The 22271-nt window shown below is 53.9% G+C and overlaps 1 protein-coding gene across 2 annotated transcripts in view; it reads left to right on the top strand.

Moving 5' to 3' along the window:
* Positions 1-22271, top strand: part of NECTIN2 (nectin cell adhesion molecule 2) — a 28500-nt gene that overhangs the window by 2509 nt on the left and 3720 nt on the right. Inside the window, exons 2-6 of one of the 2 annotated variants that reach the window (XM_082677610.1) lie at positions 9146-9541; positions 12620-12916; positions 14168-14285; positions 14994-15142; positions 21919-22072. In XM_082677610.1, coding sequence (XP_082533736.1) covers positions 9146-9541; positions 12620-12916; positions 14168-14285; positions 14994-15142; positions 21919-22072 — 1114 coding nt within the window. Of the gene's footprint in view, positions 1-9145; positions 9542-12619; positions 12917-14167; positions 14286-14993; positions 15143-18843; positions 19508-21918; positions 22073-22271 lie in introns of those variants that run through there. The other variant, XM_082677609.1, reaches the window with a different exon arrangement.

Below are 22271 nucleotides of genomic sequence, written 5' to 3'. Positions count from 1 at the left end.
TGGGGGAATGAAATGCAGCCACAGGGATGGGGCAATGTGGGAGTGGGAGCGGGGGGAAAGGGAGCTGGAAGGACATCTGGATAAAGGCAGGAACAGCATAAAGAGAGAGACAGACGTTTGGTGACAGGCAGGGGGCCCAAAAGACCCCAGCCAGTCAGTGACGGTGATGCCATGACCCAAGGAGGTCGGGGCACAGGCGACCCTCAAGGCCAGCAGTGTGTGGGGGCCACGGGGAGTGGTGGACACGGAAGGGACAGGGAGTTGGGCACTCTGGCCAGCTCCCCCGCCTCCGCCAGGGATGCTGTTACATTTTTAATGTCCCGGTGATGCTGAGAAATGGAGCAGGAGGGGGAGGAGAAGAGGGGACCCAGTAAGATGGCCCAGCAAAGAGAAAGTGTGTCACAGGTGTGGAGAGACATGCAGAGATGGGGAGACCCAGGAGGCAGAGAGAGCTGAGGGTCAGAGACACCGAGAAACGGCGGCCCTGAGACATGGAGACCAGAAACCTGAAGAGATTAGGGACCCCAGGAATCGGTGCAGGGAGCCAGATTCCAGAGACTAGGAGACCCAGACCTCAGATGTTGGGGATACAGAAGAAAAAGAAGATGAGAACAGCTAGGATTTTTTTGGCCTGGTGAAAGTGATCTGAAATTGATTGTGGTAATGGAGGCACAAATCTATGAATTTACTAAAAGCCATTGAGCTGGACACTTTATTTTTGTTTAGTTATTTATTCATTTTTGGCTGCATTTGGGTCTTCGTTGATGCATGCGGGCTTTCTCTAGTTGTGGTGAGCGGGGGCTACTCTTTGTTGAGGTGCACGGGCTTCTCATTGCGGTGGCTTCTCTTGTTGCGGAGCACAGGCTCTAGGCATACGGTCTTCAGTAGCTGTGGCACTCGGGCTCAGTAGTTGTGGCTTGCGGGCTCTAGAGCGCAGGCTCAGTAGTTGTGGTGCCTTGGCTTAGTTGCTCCACGGCATGTGAGATCTTCCCGGACCAGGGCTCAAACCCGTGTCCTCAGCATTGGCAGGCAGATTCTTAACCACTGTGCCACCAGGGAAGTCCCAAGCTGGTCACTTTAAAAGGGGGAATCGTATGGTATGGGAATTGTATCCCAATAAAGCAGTTAGAGAGAAAGACAGACAGACACACACACACACAGAGCAGAGACCAGGGACTCCTGGGAGACACAGCGGGGGGCAGACTCGGAACCCTAAGAATCAGAGACAGAGACACAAGAGATCAAAGAGACAGGACCTGCAGGAGGAGGAGGCCAGAGTCTCAGAGACAGAAATGTTTTGGTGTAAACTCTACGCTGGGCAGATCGGTGGGAGTGGGGTTCTGTCTGAGGGTCTTGACCAGGAAGAGATTCACCCCCAGAAGTATCAGACCCCACAGGAGAAACCTTCAGGGGGGTCAAGCCCCTGCAGAAAGGCAGGGAAATCTCAGACCAGGGAGGGAAGGGGTCCCCCGAGGTGAGTGATGACCACGATCAGAGAGGTGGGCTGGGGGAGGGAAATGCGGGGAATGCATTTCCTGGGGGAGGGAAGTGCCGAAATGCAGGCCCAGACAGACAGCCCCATATCCTGGCTACCGCTGCGCACGCCCTCCTCAGACCGGCTCCTGGATGTCTGCTGTGAGGGTGGGCACTGTGATTAATGCAGTCAATTAATTGGCAAGGTAGCTGAGGCAGCAGCTGAGGCCAGCGCTCCAAGCACGCCGGCCTTCAAGGACCTGCTGGAGTCTGCTGCACCCCATGGTGAGAGGGCAGGTCATGATGTGTTATTGGTCTGGAGGGCGTGAGACAAGCCTGGAGGAGCCAGCCAGGAAGGGACCCAGGAGTCCGGGCCCCCAGCCCCTTCCTCTCTGCCTTGATTTCCCTTCCCCAGATCTCAGGGTCTCAAACTATAAGTCTCTGCACGCCCCCAGATGTTTCCCCTGGGCTCACACAATGCCCTGGGCAGCCCCGACTCTGCCACCATAGGAAGCCTGCATCCCACGGCCCAGGCAGAGGAAGCGTGTCTGGGGACCCAGCTGACACCTCATGAAGCTGTCACCAGCCTGGCTGGCCAAGGGAAGCTGAGGGAGGGCGATGTTCCCATGGCCACACTCTCCCCTGCTGTGGTGCTGGTCACGTCCTGGCCAAGGTCAGGGCACAATCACCTGCCCAGCAGCGTGCTGGACACTAGGGTCCGAACTCCAGGCCAGCCTTCCTCCTGGCATCATTTCTCCTGCTTCTGCCTGAAACGCAAAACATCTGGGCATCAGCCCACACTAACCCCGTCCCCCTCACCCCCACAGCCAGTCAGCTTCTGTGTCCCAACCATTCCAACTTCTGAATGTGTTTCCAATCTGGTTCATCCTCCATCCCCACAACCCTGACCCCTGAAGCCCGACCCACTCCATTCTGAGGGATTTTTCTAAAGCACAAACCAAACCCTGTCCCTCCACCTGCCTATAACTCTCTGTGGCTCCCCAGTGCCCCCAAGAAAAAGCCCAAACTCTAACTCAGCCTCAGCCTGTATGATCTAGTGCACTGCTGATTCCCCGTCTTCACCTTTATCGAGCTCTTACAGTGTGCCAGGCACTGTTCTAGGCTCTGGGGATACAGCAGTGAGCAAGACAGACAAAGATCCCTGCCCCCGGCACTGATGTTCTAGTGGGGAAGAGACATCAGCTGCTATGAGGAAATTGAAGCAGGGTCAGTGGAGCTCCTGTTCTCATCATTAAGGTGGTCAGGGAATGCCCCAGAGCAAAGATCCAAAGGGAGGGAGGGAAAGGGAAGTGTTCCAGGATGAGAGAACAGCAAGTGCAAAGGCCCGGAGGTGGGACTTGCCTGGCATGTCTGAGGAACAGCGAGGAGGATGGTGTGGCTGGAGCAGGGTGAACCAAGGGGAGAGGGTGAGAGATGAGGTCAGAAAGAGGATGAGCACAGGTCACGCAGGGCCTTGTGGGCCGCTGTAAAGACTTGAGCTTTTCTCTGAGTGAGGAGAGAGCCACAGCAGGGACCTGATCTGCTGTAGCTTCTCTGGCTGTGTGTGGGAACAGACTTCAGGGGCAACGGCAACCCTCCCTGGGGGGATGACCCAGGGGAGAGATGCCACTGGCTTAGACCAGGATACAGGCAATGCAGGGATCAGACCTGGTCCGCTTTGCAGATATATTTTGAAGATGGAGCCGACAGGATTTCCTGATGGATTGCATGGGTGGCGCGGAGTGGGGGGCGATGGTGAGAGAAAGAGAGGAGTCAGGGATGACTCCAAAGCTTCCATCCTGAACCTTTTACTGAAGTGGAAATACCTAATAAATGGGCCATTAACCCCACAGGGGCTGAACCATCCTATTCATTCATTCAGAATGAGACACTTAGAATAGGGATTGTAGAGCCATGGGATTTTTTTTTTTTTTTTTTTTTTTTTTTTGGCTGCACCGGGTCTTTTTTGCAGCATGTGGGATCTTAGTTTTGGGGCATGCATTGCAGGATCTAGTTCCCCAACCAGGGATCGAACCCCAGCCCCCTGCATTGGCGCTGAGTCTTACCCACTGGACCACCAGGGAAGTCCAAGCCATGGGATTTTAGAACCTCATTCATTCTGCAAATATTAAGCATCTACTAGAAGCCAGTCTCTGTTGCAGATACTGAGGGTGAGCAAAGCCAGGCAAAGAATTCCTGCTCTCAGAGAGCCAAGAAGGTCATGAAACTCTGCTGTGTGAGATGGAGAGAAAGTGAGGTGCAGGGTGAGGGAACAAGGGCCAGCTAGTTGGAGAGAGGAGGGCTGTGTGGCCATCGGGGACAGAGTACTGGTGATGAAAGAACTTGCTGAGAACCTTGCCCCACAAGAAGCTAAACGTGGGTTTTTTAAATTTAATTTTTATTTATTTATTTATTTTCGGCTGCGCCACTTGGCTTGCCAACCAGGGACTGAACCTGCGCCCTCCGCAGTGAAAGCACAGAGTCCTAGCCACCGGACCGCCAGGGAATTCCTAAAAGTGGGTGTTTTTTTTTTAATCCTCTGAAGCAGCCAGGGCCACTCTAGATGCAGGAGGGCAGCCTCCCTCAGAAGAGCGGATTGAACCCAGGTCACAGCAGTGAAAGTGCCGAGTCCTAACCACTGGACCGCCAGAGAACTCCCCAGAAGAAGACAGGTATCTTGCAGCCACAGTGACTTCCTTAGGACAGGAAATCTGAGTCCCAGAAGGGACCCAGTGACCCAAAGAGGGGTGTGGGGCTCTGTGGGCTATAGCTTGGCTTCCCTTGGCAAGGGTCTCCTCCTCCAGGAAGCTCTCCTGCCTCTCCCCTCGGCTGGGTCAGGCCCCTGCTCTAGGTTCTCCCCCTCCCCCCCAGCCCCACCCCTTCAGTTTTTCCAGCGAAGTGCTTGGTGATCACTGTCTGTACAATGTCTGTCTCCCCTCCTGAATGTAAGCTCCTAGAGGACAAGCAAGTGATTTGTCCTGACACATCTGTGGTACCTGCCCCCAGAACAGAGTTTGATATTTATTCAACAGGTTTTTTTTTCTTAACAGTATTGATTGAGCACCTACTATAACCAGGCCCTGGTGTAGGCTCTGGGGATACAGTAGGAAACAAGACAGGCAAATCCCTGTCCTCAGGGGCTAACCCTCTAGCACCCAGGGCCTGCGGGTTGAGTCACTGTTTTTTGCCCACTGGTTGGCATAGTCTGGGAAAGAATAACTGGTGGGAAGGTTCCTACCATTCATGCCCTTGAAGTTCTAAATCTTCGCTTTAGGGACTTCCCTGGTGGTGCAGTGGTTAAGAATCCGCCTGCCAATGCAGGGGACACAGGTTCAAGCCCTGGTCCGGGAAGATCTCACATGCCGTGGAGCAACTAAGCCCGTGCGCCACAACTACTGAGCCCATGTGCTGCAACTACTGAAGCCCGCGCGCCTAGAGCCAGTGCTCCGCAACAAGAGAAGCCACCGCAATGAGAAGCCTATGCACTGCAACGAAGAGTAGCCTCCTCTCGCCACAACTAGAGAAAGCCCGTGCGCAGCAACAAAGACCCAATGCAGCCAAAAATAAATATAAAATAAGCTTAATAAATAAATAAATAAATAAAATCTTCACTTTAGCCAAGTCCTTCTCCAAGTGAAGAACCCTTAATGGCTCCCACTTACCTCAAGAAGAAAACTTAAGCTCTTGGCCCTGCCCTACTTTGCTTCTGCAGCTCACACTGGCCTGGGTTTTTCCCTGACGGAGTGCCCTTCCCTCCTCACCCAGCTAGAAAGGGGCATAGCCTTTGGGAACCCTTGTCCCATACTCAGTGCCTTTGGGGGCCATGTGGGTTCCTGGCACCTTGAGGGAAGGGGGTGGCCCTTCCTCAGCTCCACCTAACTGTTGCCACCAGAGCCTCATATCCTGATTTTTGTCTGGATTCGACCTTTAATCTCCAGACCCTTCTGTGGTGCTAATTCACTTCTGGAACAATGTTATGTGGGCCAAAAGTAACTATGTGGGAGAGCCGGATTTGGCCTGCAGCGGATGGCTGGCCGCCTCTGCTTGACTCCCCCGCCCTGCCAGCCCTTTGAGGATCTTACAGGAGAAAATCATTGCAACGGAATTGTCACAAGGGACCCTGCAGGGCTGCTTAAACATCCCCATTTCACAGATGGAGGAAATTAGGCTCGAGACAAGGTCCCCACCTGGAAAGGGACAGAGCCAGCTGGAAGCCCCCAGCCAGGTGCTCCGGGGGCCCACACATGACACTCTGCAGTTTGGTCCCGCCGCAGAGGAGGAGCCCATCTTCCAAGGTGGCACCCTTGGGTTTGAGTTGCAAGATATATGTGGGGCTTCCACGAGATGACGTCTGTGTCACACAATGGCCTTCACTGATGACTTGTTTTGAGAAGTGCTTGGGACGGGTCCTGCCCAAGGGGCTGCCTTCTGCTGGGGACCCTCTCACTAGGGGCCCCTGTTAATTTTCCCTGGGTTCCTGTGTGAGGCCAGCGGTGGCACACGCTCCTCCCCTCACATCTGGAGACAGCTGGGCATGGGCCTTGCCTTGAGGCTGGGTGTCGAGGGCTACTTGTAATTACACTTACCTGGCTATGTTTATTTACCAAGCACTGATCTTGTGTTTCCGGTGACCCTGTGTGCCAAGTACTCTACAAACATCCTTTAATCCTTAAACGGCAATCCCTAGGAGATGGGCACCATTATTACCCTCCTTTTACAGCCGAGGAAACTGAGGCACAGAGAGGTTAAATGACTTGCCCAATGTCACACAGTCAGTAAGTTGCCGAGCCAGGATTCAAACCCAGGCACTCTGCCCTCAGTCACCATGCTGTACTGCCTTACACAGCAGAGAAACATTCATCTTTATTCTGGTTTTTATTTTTTTTATTATTTATTTTTGGCTGCGCTGGGTCTTCGTTGCTGTGTGCGGGCTTTTTCTAGTTGCTGTGCGTGGGCTTCTCATTGCGTTGGCTTCTCTTGTTGCGGAGCACGGGCTCCAGGTGCACGGGCTTCAGTAGTTGTGGCTCACGGGCTCCAGAGCGCAGGTTGAGCAGTTGTGGCGCACGGGCTTAGTTGCTCCGTGGCATGTGGGATCTTCCCGGACCAGGGCTCGAACCCGTGTCCCCTGCGTCGGCAGACGGATTCCCAACCACTGCACCACCAAGGAAGCCCCAGATTTTTTTTTTTGGTCACGCCGCGTGGCATGCGGGATCTTAGTTCCCTGACCAGGAATCGAACCCGTACCCCCTGCAGTGGAGGCGCAGAGTCTTAACCACTGGACCACCAGGGAAGTCCCCTTTATTCCAGTTTTTATTAACAATCAGAAAACAAAAGATAAGCTGGGAAATAAAAGCCATACGTTCAGACAAAAACTGGTACGCAAATGCTCACAGCAGCTTTATTCATAATTGCCAAAAGGTGAAAACAACTCAAATGTCCATGAACTGATGAACGGATAAACACAATGTGGTCAATGCATACAATGGAATATTACTGAGCCATAAAAAGGAACAAGGCACTGACCCATGTTACAGCGTGGGTGCACCTTGAAGACATTATGCCAAGTGAAAGAAACCAGACACAAAAGGCCACATGTTGTATGATTTGATTTATGCAAAATGTCCACAAGAAGAGAATCTACAGAGACAGAAAATAGACTAGTGATTGCTAGGGGATGGGAGGAGGGGGAAGGGGAGGGACTGTTTAATGGGTACAGGGATTTCTTTGGGGGATTTTAAAAATGTCCTAAACTTGATTTTGGCGATGGTTGCACAACTCTTGTGAATATATGAAAAGCCATTGAATCGTACTTTATTTATTTATTAGTCTAACTTTAAAAAATATATACATAAGATATAGACATTTATTTATTTACATACTTATTTTGGTTGTGCCAGGTCTTAGCTGCGGCACGCGGACTTAGTTGCAGCATGTGAACTCTTAGTTGCGGCATGCGTGCGGGATCTAGTTCCCTGACCAGGGATCAAACCCAGGCCCCCTGCATTAGGAGCACGGAGTCTTACCCACTGGACCACTAGGGAAGTCCCTGAATTGTACATTTTTTCTTTTCTTTCCTTTTTTTTTTTTTTTTTAGCGGTACGCGGGCCTCTCACTGTTGTGGCCTCTCCCGTTGCGGAGCACAGGCTCGGGACGCGCAGGCTCAGCGGCCATGGCTCACGGACCCAGCCGCTCCGCGGCATGTGGGATCTTCCCGGACCGGGGCATGAACCCGTGTCCCCTGCATCGGCAGGCGGACTCTCAACCACTGCGCCACCAGGGAAGCCCTGAATTGTACATTTTTAATGGGAGAGTGGGAATTATATCTCAGCAAGGCTGTTTTCAAAAAAATAGGCACAGCAACTACTGAGCCCGCGTGCTGCAACTACTGAAGCCCCGCGCGCCTAGAGCCCGTGCTCTGCAACAAGAGAAGCCGCAGCAATGAGAAGCCCGCATGCATCAGTGAAGACCCAACGCAGCCAAAAAATAAATAAAAATTAAAAAAAAAAAAAAGGCACAGAGGGCTGTAGGTTTTATAGAAAGGTGAGAGAAAGTATTATTCCTAGGTAGGAAAAAAAATGAAAACTGTCCTCACACTTTGAATTTTTTTTTAATTTCTTTTGGGATAGATTCAGGTTTTTGTTATTTTTGGAGGATTCTTTTTTCCCTCCAAACATTTGATGATGAAAAGTTTCGAACACACATGTGTAAGTTGGAAGAATGACCCAGCAGCCTCCCTCATCCTCTGCCCCTAGACTTGACAAAGGGTCACATTTTGCCACGTTTGACTTCGTGACTTTATCGTTTTTGTTGTTGTTGTTTTTGATGAACCATTTGAGAGTACCTTACAGATACGACATTTCCACCCCTTATCATCTCCTTCTCCTTCTCCTTCTCCTTCTTCTCCGCGCAGCTTGTGGGATCTTAGTTCCCAGACTAGGGACTGAACCCAGGCCCTCGGCAGTGAGATCGCAGAGTCCTAACCACTGGACCGCCAGGGAAGTCCCATCCGCCATTTATCTTCTAAGAAAAAGGAATACTACATAAAATAGATAACCAGCAAGGACCTATTGTATAGCACAGGGAACTATACTCAATATTTTGTAAAACCTATAAAGGAAAAGAATCTGAAAAAGACTATACAATACACATATATGTATTGAGAGATATATATAAACTGAATCACTGTGCTGTACACCTGAAACTAACACATTGTAAATCAACTATACTTCAATAAAATAAAAATAAAATAGGGAATTCCCTGGCGGTCCAGTGGTTAGGACTCCAGGCTTTCACTGCCATGGCCTGGGTTCAGTCCCTGGTGGGGGAAATAAGATCCCGCAAGCTATGCGGCACGGCATAAAATTAAATTAAATTAAATTAAAAAAATTTTTTTTAACTTTAAAGGAATACTACATAACCACAATTTAATCATCACACCTAAGATCATGAATGGTAATTCCATAATCATATGTCATCTAGCCTGGACACAAATGTCCCTAGTTTTCCTCAAACTCTTTCTGGCTGGCCTTTTGGGAATTGGGATTTCATAAAGATCCCTGCATTGCATTGCGGGTCTGCATTTCAGGGGGCGGCCCCTCAGTGATGGCCCGGCCTGGCCCGGAGGTGTCTGGGTCCTTCACTGACCCGACCTCTCTCTCTCCTCTCTCCGCAGGAGCCCAGGATGTGCGAGTTCGGGCTGCAGCCGAGGTGCGGGGCCAGCTGGGGGACACCGTAGAGTTGCCGTGCCACCTGCTGCCCCCAGCGCCTGAAATCCGAGTGTCACAGGTGACGTGGCTGCGCCTGGACGCGCCTGAGGGTAACCAGAACGTGGCTATCTTCCACCCCCAGTATGGTCCCAGCTTCCCCAGCCCGAAGCCTGGCAAGGAGCGGCTGTCCTTCGTCAATGCCGGGCAGAGCACCGGGGCCGGGCAAGGCACAGAGCTGGAGGTGCGGGACGCCACACTGGCCCTCCGGGGGCTGACGGTGGAGGACGAGGGCAACTACACCTGCGAGTTTGCCACCTTCCCCCGGGGCACCAGTCGGGGAGTGACCTGGCTCAGAGTCATAGGTGAGCAGGGTGGGGGGCAGGGCTGCAACGAAGTGGGAGGGTCGGGGATGCAATGCACGAGAGCCCCTCAGCGGTCTGTTTCTCCTCTTTAGCTGTGATATCGACCTTGTCCGTGATCTTCAGCCAATGGGCAGCTGAAGCACCTACTGTTTGCCACACGCTGTTCTGCAAGTTGGAGAGACAGCCGGCAACATGTGTTCAGCAAATTGAGTACCTACTCTGTGCCAGGCACTATGCTAGGCTCTAGGGATAAAGCAGTGAGGAAGACAGCACTCCCTGCCCTCCTGGAGCTTATACTCCAAACAAAGGAGTAGATAACATCCATAAGAAAAATAAGAGTGAGTCAGGTGGTTATAGGTGCTTCAGAAGTTGGAAGGGAGCAGGTTACAATTGTAAGCGAGGGTGGTCTGGTGCTAACCCATAACCCAAACTAGGAGGTGAAGGAGCCCTGCAGGTCTAGGAAGAGGGTTTCAGGCAGTGGGAATAGCAAGTGCAAAGGCCCTGAGGCAGGGCACACCTGGGGAAGAGCAGGGAAGTCAGTGTGGCTGGAGATGCATGAATGGAGGAAAGTAGAAGGAGACAAGGTCAAGGAGGTGATGGGGGAGCACAGATCACAGCCTCACGGACCACGTGAAGATTTTGGCTTTTGCCTTGAGAGAACAAGAGCTACAGGAAATTCTGAACAGAAGAGGGATGCGATCTGGCTTGGGTTTTCACAGGCTCCTTCTGGCTATGTGGTTGGTGAGGGTGGAGGCTGGGAGACCACTAAGGAGGTGACGGCATATGTCCAGGTGGGAGGTGATGGCATCTAGACCAAGATGGAGGCAGTGGGGGTGATGAGAAGAGATTGGATTATGGAAATATTTTAGAGGTAAAGCCAGAGAACAATCAATTTGGCAAACAAAGGAAACACCAGGATGTTGCAATACTCAGAGTGAGGGCCCCAGTGGACTCATTTAGATAGAATGGTCAGCAAAAGCCTCTTCGTCGAGTCCCAAAGTGTGAGCAGGAGCCACCCCCAGGGACACGTCCACGGGCAGAGGAATGAAGGCACAAGCAGAGGGAACAGCCTACGCACATGCTGGGACATGAGAGCCAGCTTGGCATGTCCTAGAGAGGAGGCTGGTGGGGTTGGTGGCAAGGGCTTGAGTGACCCTCAACAAGGCAAGAAAACAGACAGGGTCATGACGATTGCATGGGCCTCGTAGACAGAGGCCAGGTGGCTCGACTTCATCTGAATTTTTTTTTTTTTTTTTTTCTGCTACGCCGCTCAGCTTCCCGGATCTTAGTTCCCCGACCAGGGATTGAACCCCCACCTTCGGCAGTGAAAGCTTGGAGTCCTAACCACTGGACCACCAGGGAATCCCCTTTATCTGAAATATTATTTGGAGCCATGAGAGGGTTTCAAATCATAAGAACATCCTGACAAGGCTTTTGAAATTGCTTAAAAAAAAATGACTGGCTGCTGTGTGTGGGCCATCAGAAGGGTAGACGAAGGTAGAGGGAAGCAAGGAGACCAGGTGAGAGGAGGCCTTGGCTTGGAAGGGGGAAGCAGCAGGAGGGGAGGGGAGGGGGATAAAAAGAGAAGTGGAAATAATCACATTTTTAAGAGACAGAAGGTGCTTGTTCGTGAATTAAGGGAGGAGGAGAATCAAGAACTCCCAGCCCTCTGGTCCAGCAGGAAGGTGAGCCGCACAACCACTTAGCGAAATGGGGAAGACTTAGGGAAGGCGTCTTTTTGAAGATGCTATTTCTTGCTAAACCTAGGCAATCCCCTGGGATCCCATCGTCCCCCGGCAACTCCACAGAAGCCACGTCACTCTGGACACTTCAGTCCCCCCCTCTCAGCCCCAGAGAGTTGGGGAAGTGTACCGTGTACTGTCCCTCAGTACACACTTCCCTTCCCAAGGTGCCCCAAAACCACAGTTGTTTCACAAAAAGCACAGCTGTTCTCCCCGCTCATCCGTCACAAAGGTCTCTCTTCTGCAATCATTTGTTCTATTCAAGAGATGCATAGAGAGCGCCTACCATGCACCAGGTGCCTACAAAGGTGCAGAACAGAACAGTGAAGCCTCTGCTTTCTTGGGGAGTCAGATGTCAGGGAAGTTTCCTTGAGGAAGTGAGGCTGGGATCTGGAGGAGGAGGAAGAACAAGACAAGGAGAAGGGAGGCCAGAGCACTCCAGGCAGTGCAAGTCGCTAAGACCCTGCAGTGGGTGGGAGCAGGGATGGGGTGGGTGTGCCTGGAGCTGTCATAGGACTGATGGGAGGGTGATCAGGGAGGATGTGAGCAGGCCCATCAGACTTTGGCGGTCAGGAGAGAATGCAGGAAGGATAGGAAAGGAGAGGAAGGCAGTACCACGTTGAGAAGCTCAGGACATATCCAGGTGGAGAGATCCAGGAGGCAGCTAGAGATGCTTCCTGGATCTCTCCACCTGGTGGAGAACTCAGGTGTCTGGTTATGGGCACACATTAGTAACTGTGGGTTGTCATTATTATTCCTCGTGGAGGTTTACCCTGCCTCATATTTTTCCATGTTTTCCAGGAGGATGAGTGAAAAGGGCAAAAAATTTCCAGCTTTGGGAAGCTCCATTGCCTTTATCCCACTTCTGGCACCACAATCTAATGGTGATTAAAGGAAAAGAAGTTGGAGGGCTTTTCAGCTGGACCTTTGAACCTCATTATTCTGCTTTGGCTTTCCTTTTAAAATCTCGGCCTCTTCCAGACTTGTGGACATTGTCTGTTTTTCTAGCAGAGCAGAACAGAAAATATAATGGCTAATACTTAGGTAGCACAGTGAGTGTCCAGTACCATCCAAAGTGCTTTACATATCAATTTATTTAATCTGTACAACAATCCTACGTGGTGGGTACTATGATTATCCCCACTTTACAAAACAGGAAGCTGAGGTACAGAGTTGGGAAATGACTTGCCCAAAGCCATGCAGCAGCAAAGCAGCAAAGCTGGGAATTGAACCCAGGCAGTTGGGGCTTAACTGCTCAGCTCCACTGCTGCTGAGGTGTTTGTTGAATGACTCTAGGTGTGGAGTGACCCATGCTGCCCTCTGTTCCTCTCCCCAGCCCAGCCCCAGAACCATGCCGAAACACAAGAAGTCACACTCAGTCTGGATCCTGTACCCGTGGCCCGCTGTGTCTCCACGGGCGGCCGGCCACCTGCCCGAGTCTCCTGGCTCTCACCCTTGGATGGGGAGGCCAGAGAGAGCCAGGTGTCAGGACCCCTGCCTGGTACAGTCACCGTCACCAGCCGCTTCACCTTGGTACCCTTGGGCCAAGCAGATGGTGTCAAGATCACCTGCAAAGTGGAGCACGAGAGCTTTGAGGAGCCAGTTCTGCTGCCTGTGACCCTCTCTGTGCGCTGTGAGTGCATCAGGATATGACCACACCCCCAATACAGTCTACACCGGCTTCTCTAAGGCACCGTATACATTATCCCTGAGTGTTGTCTACATTGGCATTCTGGGTCAGATTCTGCACTGCCTTCCTGCCCATTGTCTACACTGGCTCCCCGGGACAACATCTGCACACTGTCCCCTCATTGTCTATACTGGCTTCACGAGGCTCTCACCTTGCTGCCACAGTCAATGGTAAATCAGAACGGGTTTGCAAGGGTCGGTATTATACATTTCTTCCCGATTCCACATCCAGTGAAGTCTTACCGGTAGCTTCAATCAGCTGTGTGGAGTATTTACACCAAGGAAATTGGCAAACACCTCAAATCAGGGCTATTCTATTTTTTTTTCCCCTCCCTTTTCAGAGAGCCAGTTTACCAGCACACAACTGCACCCAGCAATCTTCTGGCTCTCATGGACCCCAGTTGACACTGCTCCCTCACTGTCTATATCCACTACTCTGTCTATACTACCCAACCCAATATTGTCTACATACACACCCCCATTCATACTGTCTAAATTGGTTCCCTGGACACTGTCTATACTGACTCTCCTACTTCTGCCCCCCAGTGTAATCACATTGGCCCCTCTGGACCCTATCAACAAAATATGTGTTTTGTTGTTGTTGTTTTTTGGCCACTCTGTGGATTAAACCCGGGACCACGGCAGTGAAAGAGCCGTGTCCTAACCACTGGACCGCCAAGGAATTCCCCGCTGTACGCTGTCAATATCAACCCCTTCTGACATGTGTTGCGCTAGCTCTTCCCCAAACTGCTTACACCGACACTGCCTGATATTACCCAGAGAGGCTCCCCCTGGCACTCTTCCCACAGACCCTGCCAAACAGTCACTTTAGCAGCTTTTCCAGCTGCTGTCCAGTCACACCCCATACCCCAACTCAGCATTTTCTATACTAGTTCCCCAGACAATGCCTTCAGTTAAACTAACTCCCTTACCCACTCTGGGCATGTCAGAAATGACACACGTTATCTAGAGTGGCTGCCCCGGGCGCTGCCTGCGACGAACAGTAACTTCCTCAAAATGACCCTCAGCCGTGTCCCTGGACAGTGTCTATACAGCCCGGATTGATTTGCCCCAGGCATTTTCCATGGGTCCACCTCCTGCCAGCCCATTTCTTTAGGATTCTTATCTATCTGCTCACCTGTCACCCCCTTTGGGATTCTCCCTGTCACTGAGCCAGTCCCCCCATTTCCTCCAGACCCCCCTGAGGTCTCCATATCTGGCTATGATGACAACTGGTATGTCGGCCGTAGTGAGGCCTCCCTGAACTGTGACGTCCGCAGCAAGCCAGAGCCCACAGGCTACGACTGGAGCACGTGAGTCCAGTTTGGACCCAGACTCCTGGGTCTGAGGGGGGAGGGGCCGGGGTCTGGATCCTGGGTCTGAGGAGGGAGAGGCCGGGGGGGCCTGGATCCTGGGGCTGAGGGAGGAGGGGCCGGGGGTCTGGATCCTGGGGCTGAGGGGGGAGGGGCCGAGGTCTGGATCCTGGGGCTGAGGGGGGAGGGGCCAGGAGTCTGGATCCTGGGTCTGAGGGAGGAGGGGCTGGGGCCTGGATCCTGGGTCTGAGGGGGGAGGGGCCGGGGGTCTGAATCCTGGGTCTGAGGGAGGAGGGGCCGGGGGTCTGGATCCTGGGTCTGAGGGGGGAGGGGCTGGGGGCCTGGACTCTGGGTCTGAGGGAGGAGGGGCCGGGGGTCTGGATCCTGGGTCTGAGGGGGGAGGGGCCGCGGTCTGGATCCTGGGTCTGAGGGGGGAGGGGCCGGGGTCTGGATCCTGAGTCTGAGGGAGGAGGGGCCAGGGGCCTGGATCCTGGGGCTGAGGGAGGAGGGGCTGGGGGCCCGGACTACTGTGCTGTGAGAGAGGAGCTCCAGCGGCCTGAAACCGTGATTCCTCCAGAAAGAGGGACTCGCAGTTTGGGGTGTGAAGGAGTAAGTTTCAGGTCCGTAGAGCTTGGCTCCTGAGGGCTGTGTGACCTGTACTCCCCGTGGACCATGCTGTCCTTCTCATGTGACCCCCAAACCCCCCAGGACTTCAGGCGTCTTCCCAGCCTCAGCAGTAGCCCAGGGCCCCAAGCTGATCGTCCACTCGGTGGACCGGCTCTTCAACACCACCTTCATCTGCACCGTCACCAACGCCGTGGGCACGGGCCACGCCGAGCAGGTGGTCCTAGTTCGAGGTAAGCGGGTCTTGGGGATGGTGTGTACGCCTGGGTCTGCTCCCCAAGTGTTCCTCCCTTCTGGGTCCTGGGGCTGCACTGGAGGAGGCTGCGCCGCCGACTTGGGGAGAATTCAGACCCGCCTCAATGATGGGAGGGGGACGGTGTGGCTTGCCCCCAGGTGGGATCTGGATTGGGGTGACAGGGTAGGTGCTGACAGAGGAGTTAGGACGTTGAGACCTGAGCTGGGGTCTTCCTAGAAAGTAGAGGCCTGGGAAGGGCCTTCAGGGAGAGTTCCAGGGACATTGGCCTGGCCTCCAGCCAGTGAGACACGCCCACAGAATTGCACAACTAACAGTCATGTGAGGGCAGCTAGACAAACACTGGGGAACAATGGACTTCTTACAGTGAGGGCTGGTCAGTATGACCCAGAAACCTGTTTGAGTGTGTGTTGGGATGTTTGTGTTTCTAGAGGTGGTATTTTGGGTTTGTTTTGCTTTGCTTTGGTTTTTGGATTTTTTTGGCCTACCACTTGGCTTGTGGGATCTTAGTTCCCCGACCAGGGATCGAACCCACGGCAATGAAAGTGTGGAGTCCTAACCACTGGACTGCCAGGGAATTCCCTGGAGGTGATATTTTGGAAATGGTGGCTGATGTGTCTATGGGTCAATAGTTCTCTGAGTCTCCACAATGGGAACTCAAAAACACAGATAGGACCCAAGACTTAGCTGGAGAGGAAATAAATAAAGCCAAAAATAAAGCCCAGGTTCGGGCTGATGGAAGTGGGGTCGCCATCACAACTGTAGCCCAGGAGGCTTAGAGGGAGGCAGGGGGCCTCAGTGGGTGGGAGGAGGGCCCCCTCAGAAACACAACCAAAGACAAACTCACAGGCATGGGTGTGAAGACAGACACACCCACACCTGGAGACAGACGGAAGCAGGCCCCCTTACTGAGATGATCAAAACACACACGCACACGCACACCCGGAAAGACACCCAAGTGAAAACGGATCCCTCTTGAGGAATTCAGACACTCGCCGGGGAGATATGACGTAGCTACTGAGAAATAGTGTCACAGACCACACACCCAGAAAGACTGTTGGCCCACCTTCAGCGCATCTGACACGGTCAGGTGCACAAACACACACACCTGGAGGCAGACACCATCACGCAAACATGCTAGAAGCCAAAAGAACCGCGGACAGCAACAATTCCACGCGCGGAAACATCGGCGCTCACACACAGATGCTGAGAAGGTAACTCGAAGACGTTCTCAAGTGCACACCCTCGGAAACTCCAAAAACCCCATTGTGGAGATTCTCTTTCAACAAACCGTCATCTGACAAGTATTTGCTGAGTCTTCCTGTTGGCCAGGCAGTCTCCTCTATGTGGGGAATACAATGGTGACCCAGTCTCAGTCCCTGCCCTCAAAGGAACAGCTGGAGGAGGGTCAGCTCCACCCACCCAGCGAGGTGCCCAACTGGAAATACACCCCCTGAACCTCTATCCCAGAAACTCACCAGAGAAACTGGTCTCCCCACCCGCACTGGGTCACTAGGCACCTCTGTGGGGTGGAGCCTGCAGAACACAGGCGGGATCACACTTGAGGGCCATCGGAGGAAGACAGAGCCACGAAAGCATGGACATGCCCCCGAAACACCCAGAAACCCCAGGGATATCCACCATTGGAAACCCCAAAGCGAACACGCTGGGTTCAGAGTTCAGCCTCGAGTGATATTCACCAAGTGAAACACACATACTCAGAGCCCCATCGGGAACCTGGGCAGTTGCGGGCTGCGGGTAATGCACAGAGAATCACACCCCCAGAGACTCTCCCAGTGGTACCCACAGACCCGCAGACAGTCAAAAGCTTCATGGCAAAGACGTGCACCTACGGATGGACGCCAACAAACATGGGGACACCCTCTGAGCACCCTAGAAATCATCACGGGCAGTGAGTGTGCCAACAGGTGGCCTTGCCCGGAGAGGAGATTCACTCACAGCTCTTGACAGGGTCACGTCAGAGGGTCTCAGAGACGCCTCACGTCCCCACGCGCACTCAGAACCGCATACGCTCGCACGCTCGGTTTGGGGTTCGCGCCAGCGAAAACATGAGAACACAGGCAAGGCCACAGGCTAGACATTGCTTCAGAGAATTTCTGACCCACAGACAGGTACACGCTCACCCACCATCTCCAAATCATCATCCCCAGTAACACAGACACACGTTCCGACACGTGCGAAAACTGGGCTCCAGACTTCACTGAAAGAAATCTTTCCCATCTCCAGGGTACAGACAGGTACAGGAATACATTCCCCCTAAAAAGCTTCACAAAATACTACTTACCCTTCACACTTGAGGTAAACTTTTTCTGTTCTATTTTGTTTTACTGCTGCTTGTGAGGCACCAGACTGATCTGCAGCCCGCTAGGTCGTGACCCCCCCCTTTTTGGAAAGCATCCAGAAACAGATGCCTGGGTCCCAGACCCTCTAGTGTGCAGAGGCGCAGGGAGGGGAGGGTCAGGTGTAAGTGGACCCTCCCCATCCCGCCCCCCCCCCCCCCCCCGCCCCGGTCTCTCCCAGTCACACCCTGCATGCAGGGGTGGGGGAAGCGGGGGATCTGATAAGATGCCAGTTGCATCCATGTCTATTCCTGTTGTGGGGCCTGGACGCCCCCTCCCTCATCCTCACTCCTCCCCGCTTAGGGCTCCCTGACTTCCTTCTCCGCCCAACCCCACCCCCCATCCTCCCCCAGACCCCTCCCCTCCCACAAGCTCAGGCCCTGCTGGGAGAGGAAACCGGGAATGGGGGCTTCAGGAGCCCCATTCGCCACACTGGGGACACGTGCTCCCAGCCACTCCCGCTCCCGGTGTGTGTGGGGGGGAGGAATTACCAGGAGGCCCCTGGCCCTTCTCAATCCCCTTTCTCTCAAGTGCAAAGAGCTTTGGAATCAGACAGCCTCACACAAATCTAGGCTGCCTCTTCCTGGTTGGATCAGCCCCAAGATTCCGTGACGCTGACCTCAGAGTTTCTGGGAGGGGGTCTCAAACTCAGATGCCTACAGGGTCCTGGCGAGTGACCGGGGTGGCCAGGTGTGGAACTCTGTCCCCTTCGGAGTCACCAGCCTGACTCATCCACAGCCCATCTCACCAGGTGGAGGAGATGAAAGTTTAGTGTTGCCAGAAATGATTTTTTTTTTTTTTATTTTTTGGCCACGTCTTATGGCATGCAGGATCTTAGTTCCCCCACCGGGGATTGAAGCCATGCCCCCTACAGTGGAAGCGCAGTCTCTTAACCACTGGACCGCCAGGGTAGTCCCTGGGATCTGATTTTCTTTTTCCCCCTAAAAGAAATCTGGAATTTGCAGTGAAATGGCCTAGTGCTTTAAATGTTAGCTGGCAAGTTTAATTTTGGTTGTTGGTTGGTTGGTTGGTTGGTTTTCTATTTTGTTAGCAAGTTTAATTTGGGGAAGACGCTGTGCAGGTGTAAAGAGATCCATCTGGAGGCCACCCACTGGCAACCCCTCCGCATACAAAGTGCCCAGCCTGTAGTGAAGAGGGAACGGGCTCTCCCTTCCCCCCACCTTCTTCTGCCCAAGTTGAGTCACCTCCCTAGTTCCCGTCACTGCCCTGCTGTGTCCTGGGTCCCCCCTCCCCACTCCCAGATGTATCCTCTTGACCTCGTGTCTCCCTTTCTCTCTCACCCCTTCTTCTCTCTCCTCAGACACCTCCCGGGCCTCGCCCCGAGACGTGGGTCCAGTGGTGTGGGGGGCTGGTGGGGGCGTACTGCTGCTCTTGCTGCTTCTGGCTGGGGGGCCCTTGGCTTTCATCGTGCTGAGGGTGAAGAGAAGGCGGAAGAGCCCAGGAGGAGGACCCGGCGGCAGAGGAGGGTCCTACGATCCGAAAACTCAGGTGTTTGGGAATGGGGGTCCCGTCTTCTGGACGCCAAGTGCCCCTGGTCCCCTGAGGCCAGAGGGTAAGGACGAGGAGGACGAAGAGGACGAAGAGGCAGAGAAAGGCCTCATGTTGCCTCCGCCCCCGGCACTCGAGGACGACATGGAGTCCCAGCTGGACGGCTCCCTCATCTCCCGGCGGGCAGTTTATGTGTGACCCCAAGACAGGCAGACAGCCAAGGGTCCCATACTGGTTGAACTTGTTTGTCCGGAAGACACTGGAGTTCAAAGCTACCTCCCGCTTCCTTTCCTGGGATGTGGAGGGAGGTGGAATGTCACACACTGGACTTCTGTCTCCAGGGCTGCATGGGGCAGGGGAGCCCCCCACCCCGGGGAGCTCGGGAATGGGGAACCACAGAGCACCCTCCCCCCCAGAGACTCGATTTGGGCTCCAGCCTGCTCTGGCCCCATGACACTCAGGAGTTAATAAACACCTTGGAGGAAAACATTGGGGGTGTCTTGTAATACATCGGACCCCCTCCTTGGGGGGTGGGACAGGGACTGCTAGGTCCCAGGGGGTGGGCCCTGGAGACTGGGAGCCTGGTGGAGGCTAGACTTGGTGAGGCTGGGGTTGGGGGCCGGCGGGGGTGGGCTCTGGTCACTTGGGTCCTTGAAGGACACATTGGATGCCCGAGACACCTAAAGCCAGTGGGACTGGGAACTGGGCTTGGACTCGGGAGTTCCAGGACAGAGGCTGCCTCCCTGGGTGGAGGGGCCAAACTGGAGGGAGAACTGAGCTCCCCGGGAGAGCGGGGCTGGGATCCTGGACTTGTGGGCCCTTGAAGGTGGGGAGGTGCTGTGATCTGATCCTCTGAGGGCAGCTCAGACCCGACCTCCCAGAGCTTGCTGAGGATACTGGGAGGGAGGACCGCCCCTTCATTCTCGGGGGCCCTGAGGGGATGGGGCAGGGGGGGTTGCTGAGGAACCAGGAAAGTCCCGCCTCTGGAAGAACAAGGCAGTGGCCTTTCCTACCTCCTTTGTGTTCCCTTGTCCCCAGGCTGTGCCCAAGGGGATTTTCGGTGATTCAGAGGGAGGGGCTGCAGCTCTGCATCCTTCTCACTCCCCGCCACCATTAGAAAATCTCCCAAACCCGGGCAGGGAACTGCGGTGGAGGCATGACGGGGGGCAGGGTTACCTCTGCTCTCCTGAGCCCCGTGACCACCTTGGTAAAACACCAGTGGCCTTCATCTCTGCTCCTGAGGCTGTCATGGGATTCAGTCAGGCTGCGCCCGAATGCCCAGCGTGGGGCTGAGCACGCAGGAGGGGCTTGGTGAGCCCGTTTCTTCCACCTGCATTGCCTTCCACTCACGGTGCGGGGACACTGCGGTGACTCGGGCAGAGCTTGCCTTGCCCTCCCGGATATGCAGTCGACAACAGGAATAGCAGCAATTTTAGGGTGAGCGTGTGTAGACTGAGCAGCAGTTACTCTGATATTCCCCCGCGCTCTGAAGCCCTCCAGAGGATGCCAGGCTGTGTAACAGGAAGTTGTGGAAATCGGAGAGTCCAGGGATCCAGGCAGCGTTCCTACCGGCAGCTTTCTCTCTGCATCTGTGAAGTGGGGTGGATGGAAGGGGGAAGCCTGTGGTTGGGGCTTTGGCACACATGTTATTTCCCCTAGTTGTTTATTGTCTGTACCACCCTGTCCAGGGCCGCCCCCCCACCTCCTCCCACAATGGGAGGTAGTGCCAGGAGGGCAGGGGCGGGAATTTGGCTGTTCTGGCAGACAGTAGGTCCCTAAGTGTCCCTGCCGGGCCCCGCCTTACATGTCTAGAAAAACACCAACTGTGTGCCAGACCCCACCCCTTGGAGCGCGCAGTGTGGAAATTGGCAAGTAAACAGGTAATTGCTCCGAAAACGATTCAGGAAGTGGGAAGTGTTACAAAGGAGAGGCCCAGGGGGTCACGGGCTTCTCTCCACCCCTTTTCCTGTTAGGTTAGAGGAGCTATGATTCTCTGCCTAGGATGACTCCATTCTATGTAATGAAGGAGGGGGTCTGATCCCAAATCCAGAATCACGCTCCGCCCCCCCAACTTTTTTGCCTTTTCTCTCCATTCCCCATCACCTCTCTTCCCTTAGCTCCACACTCTCGCGTCATCATTCTGCTCTGGCCATATGGCCTCCTTGCTGTCTTTAAAAACAACTTGAAAAACTGCGCCTGGTGGCGCAGTGGTTGAGAGTCCGCCTGCCGATGCAGGGGACACGGGTTCGTGCCCTGATCCGGGAAGATCCCACATGCCGCGGAGCGGCTGGGCCCGTGAGCCATGGCCGCTGAGCCTGCGCGTCCGGAGCCTGTGCTCCGCAACGGGAGAGGCCACAACAGTGAGGCCCGCGTACCGCAAAAAAACCCAACAAAACAAACAAAAAAAAACCTTGAGCCTTCCTCCCCAGGACCTTTGCGCTGGCTGCTCGCTCTGCCTGGAATGCGCTCATATTCTCATGGTTCACCCCCTACAGCTCCTTCCGATCTTTGCTCAAATGTCATCTCACAGTAAGGCTCTCTCTGACTGCCCTTGAGGACCCCTGCTCTGTCACTTATCACCTACCCTACTACACACTATTATCCTCTATCACTTACTATCACCCGGCATATTAGCTATTGTGTATATTTCTCTACTGGTGTCCTCCCTGCCCAACAAAACATGAGTCCAAGGTGACTAGGACTTTTGTATGTTTTGTTCACTCTATCACACAACAAATGATCATTAAGGATTAAGTGAATAAAAAGAATGTCCTCTGCCCTTGGGAAAAGAGGTAGACAGGTGGGTGGTGACTTGGGAGGTGGGGCTGGGAATAAGGCACTGTGGCTTCCGCCTGGAGACTCCCTCACACTGTCCCTCTTCTTGCAGAGACACCCAACACAGCAGGCGCAGGGGCCACAGGTGGCATCATCGGGGGCATCATTGCTGCCATCATCGCGACTGCTGTGGCCGCCACAGGCATCCTCATCTGCCGACAGCAGCGGAAGGAGCAGAGGCTGCAGGGGGCAGAGGAGGTGGAGGAGTGAGTGATGGGCCCTAAGAAGTGGATGAGGGAGGGGTCCCAGAACTGGGCGCACAGAGTTGGGGAGGAGGCCGGGAGAAAGTCATCAGCAATGGCTGAGTGACCCAAAATAACCATGACTTAAATGGGGTGGAGAGGAGAGTTTATTTCTGTCTCCTAGAAATCACGTCTATGACAGTTCTGCTCTGTGACATCATCA

The sequence above is a fragment of the Grampus griseus genome (genome assembly GCF_964374135.1).
Source record: "Grampus griseus genome assembly, chromosome: 19".
Lineage (NCBI taxonomy): Eukaryota > Metazoa > Chordata > Mammalia > Artiodactyla > Delphinidae > Grampus > Grampus griseus.
Note: the sequence above shows the minus strand (reverse complement) of the source record. Positions and strands in the feature narration are given on the sequence as shown.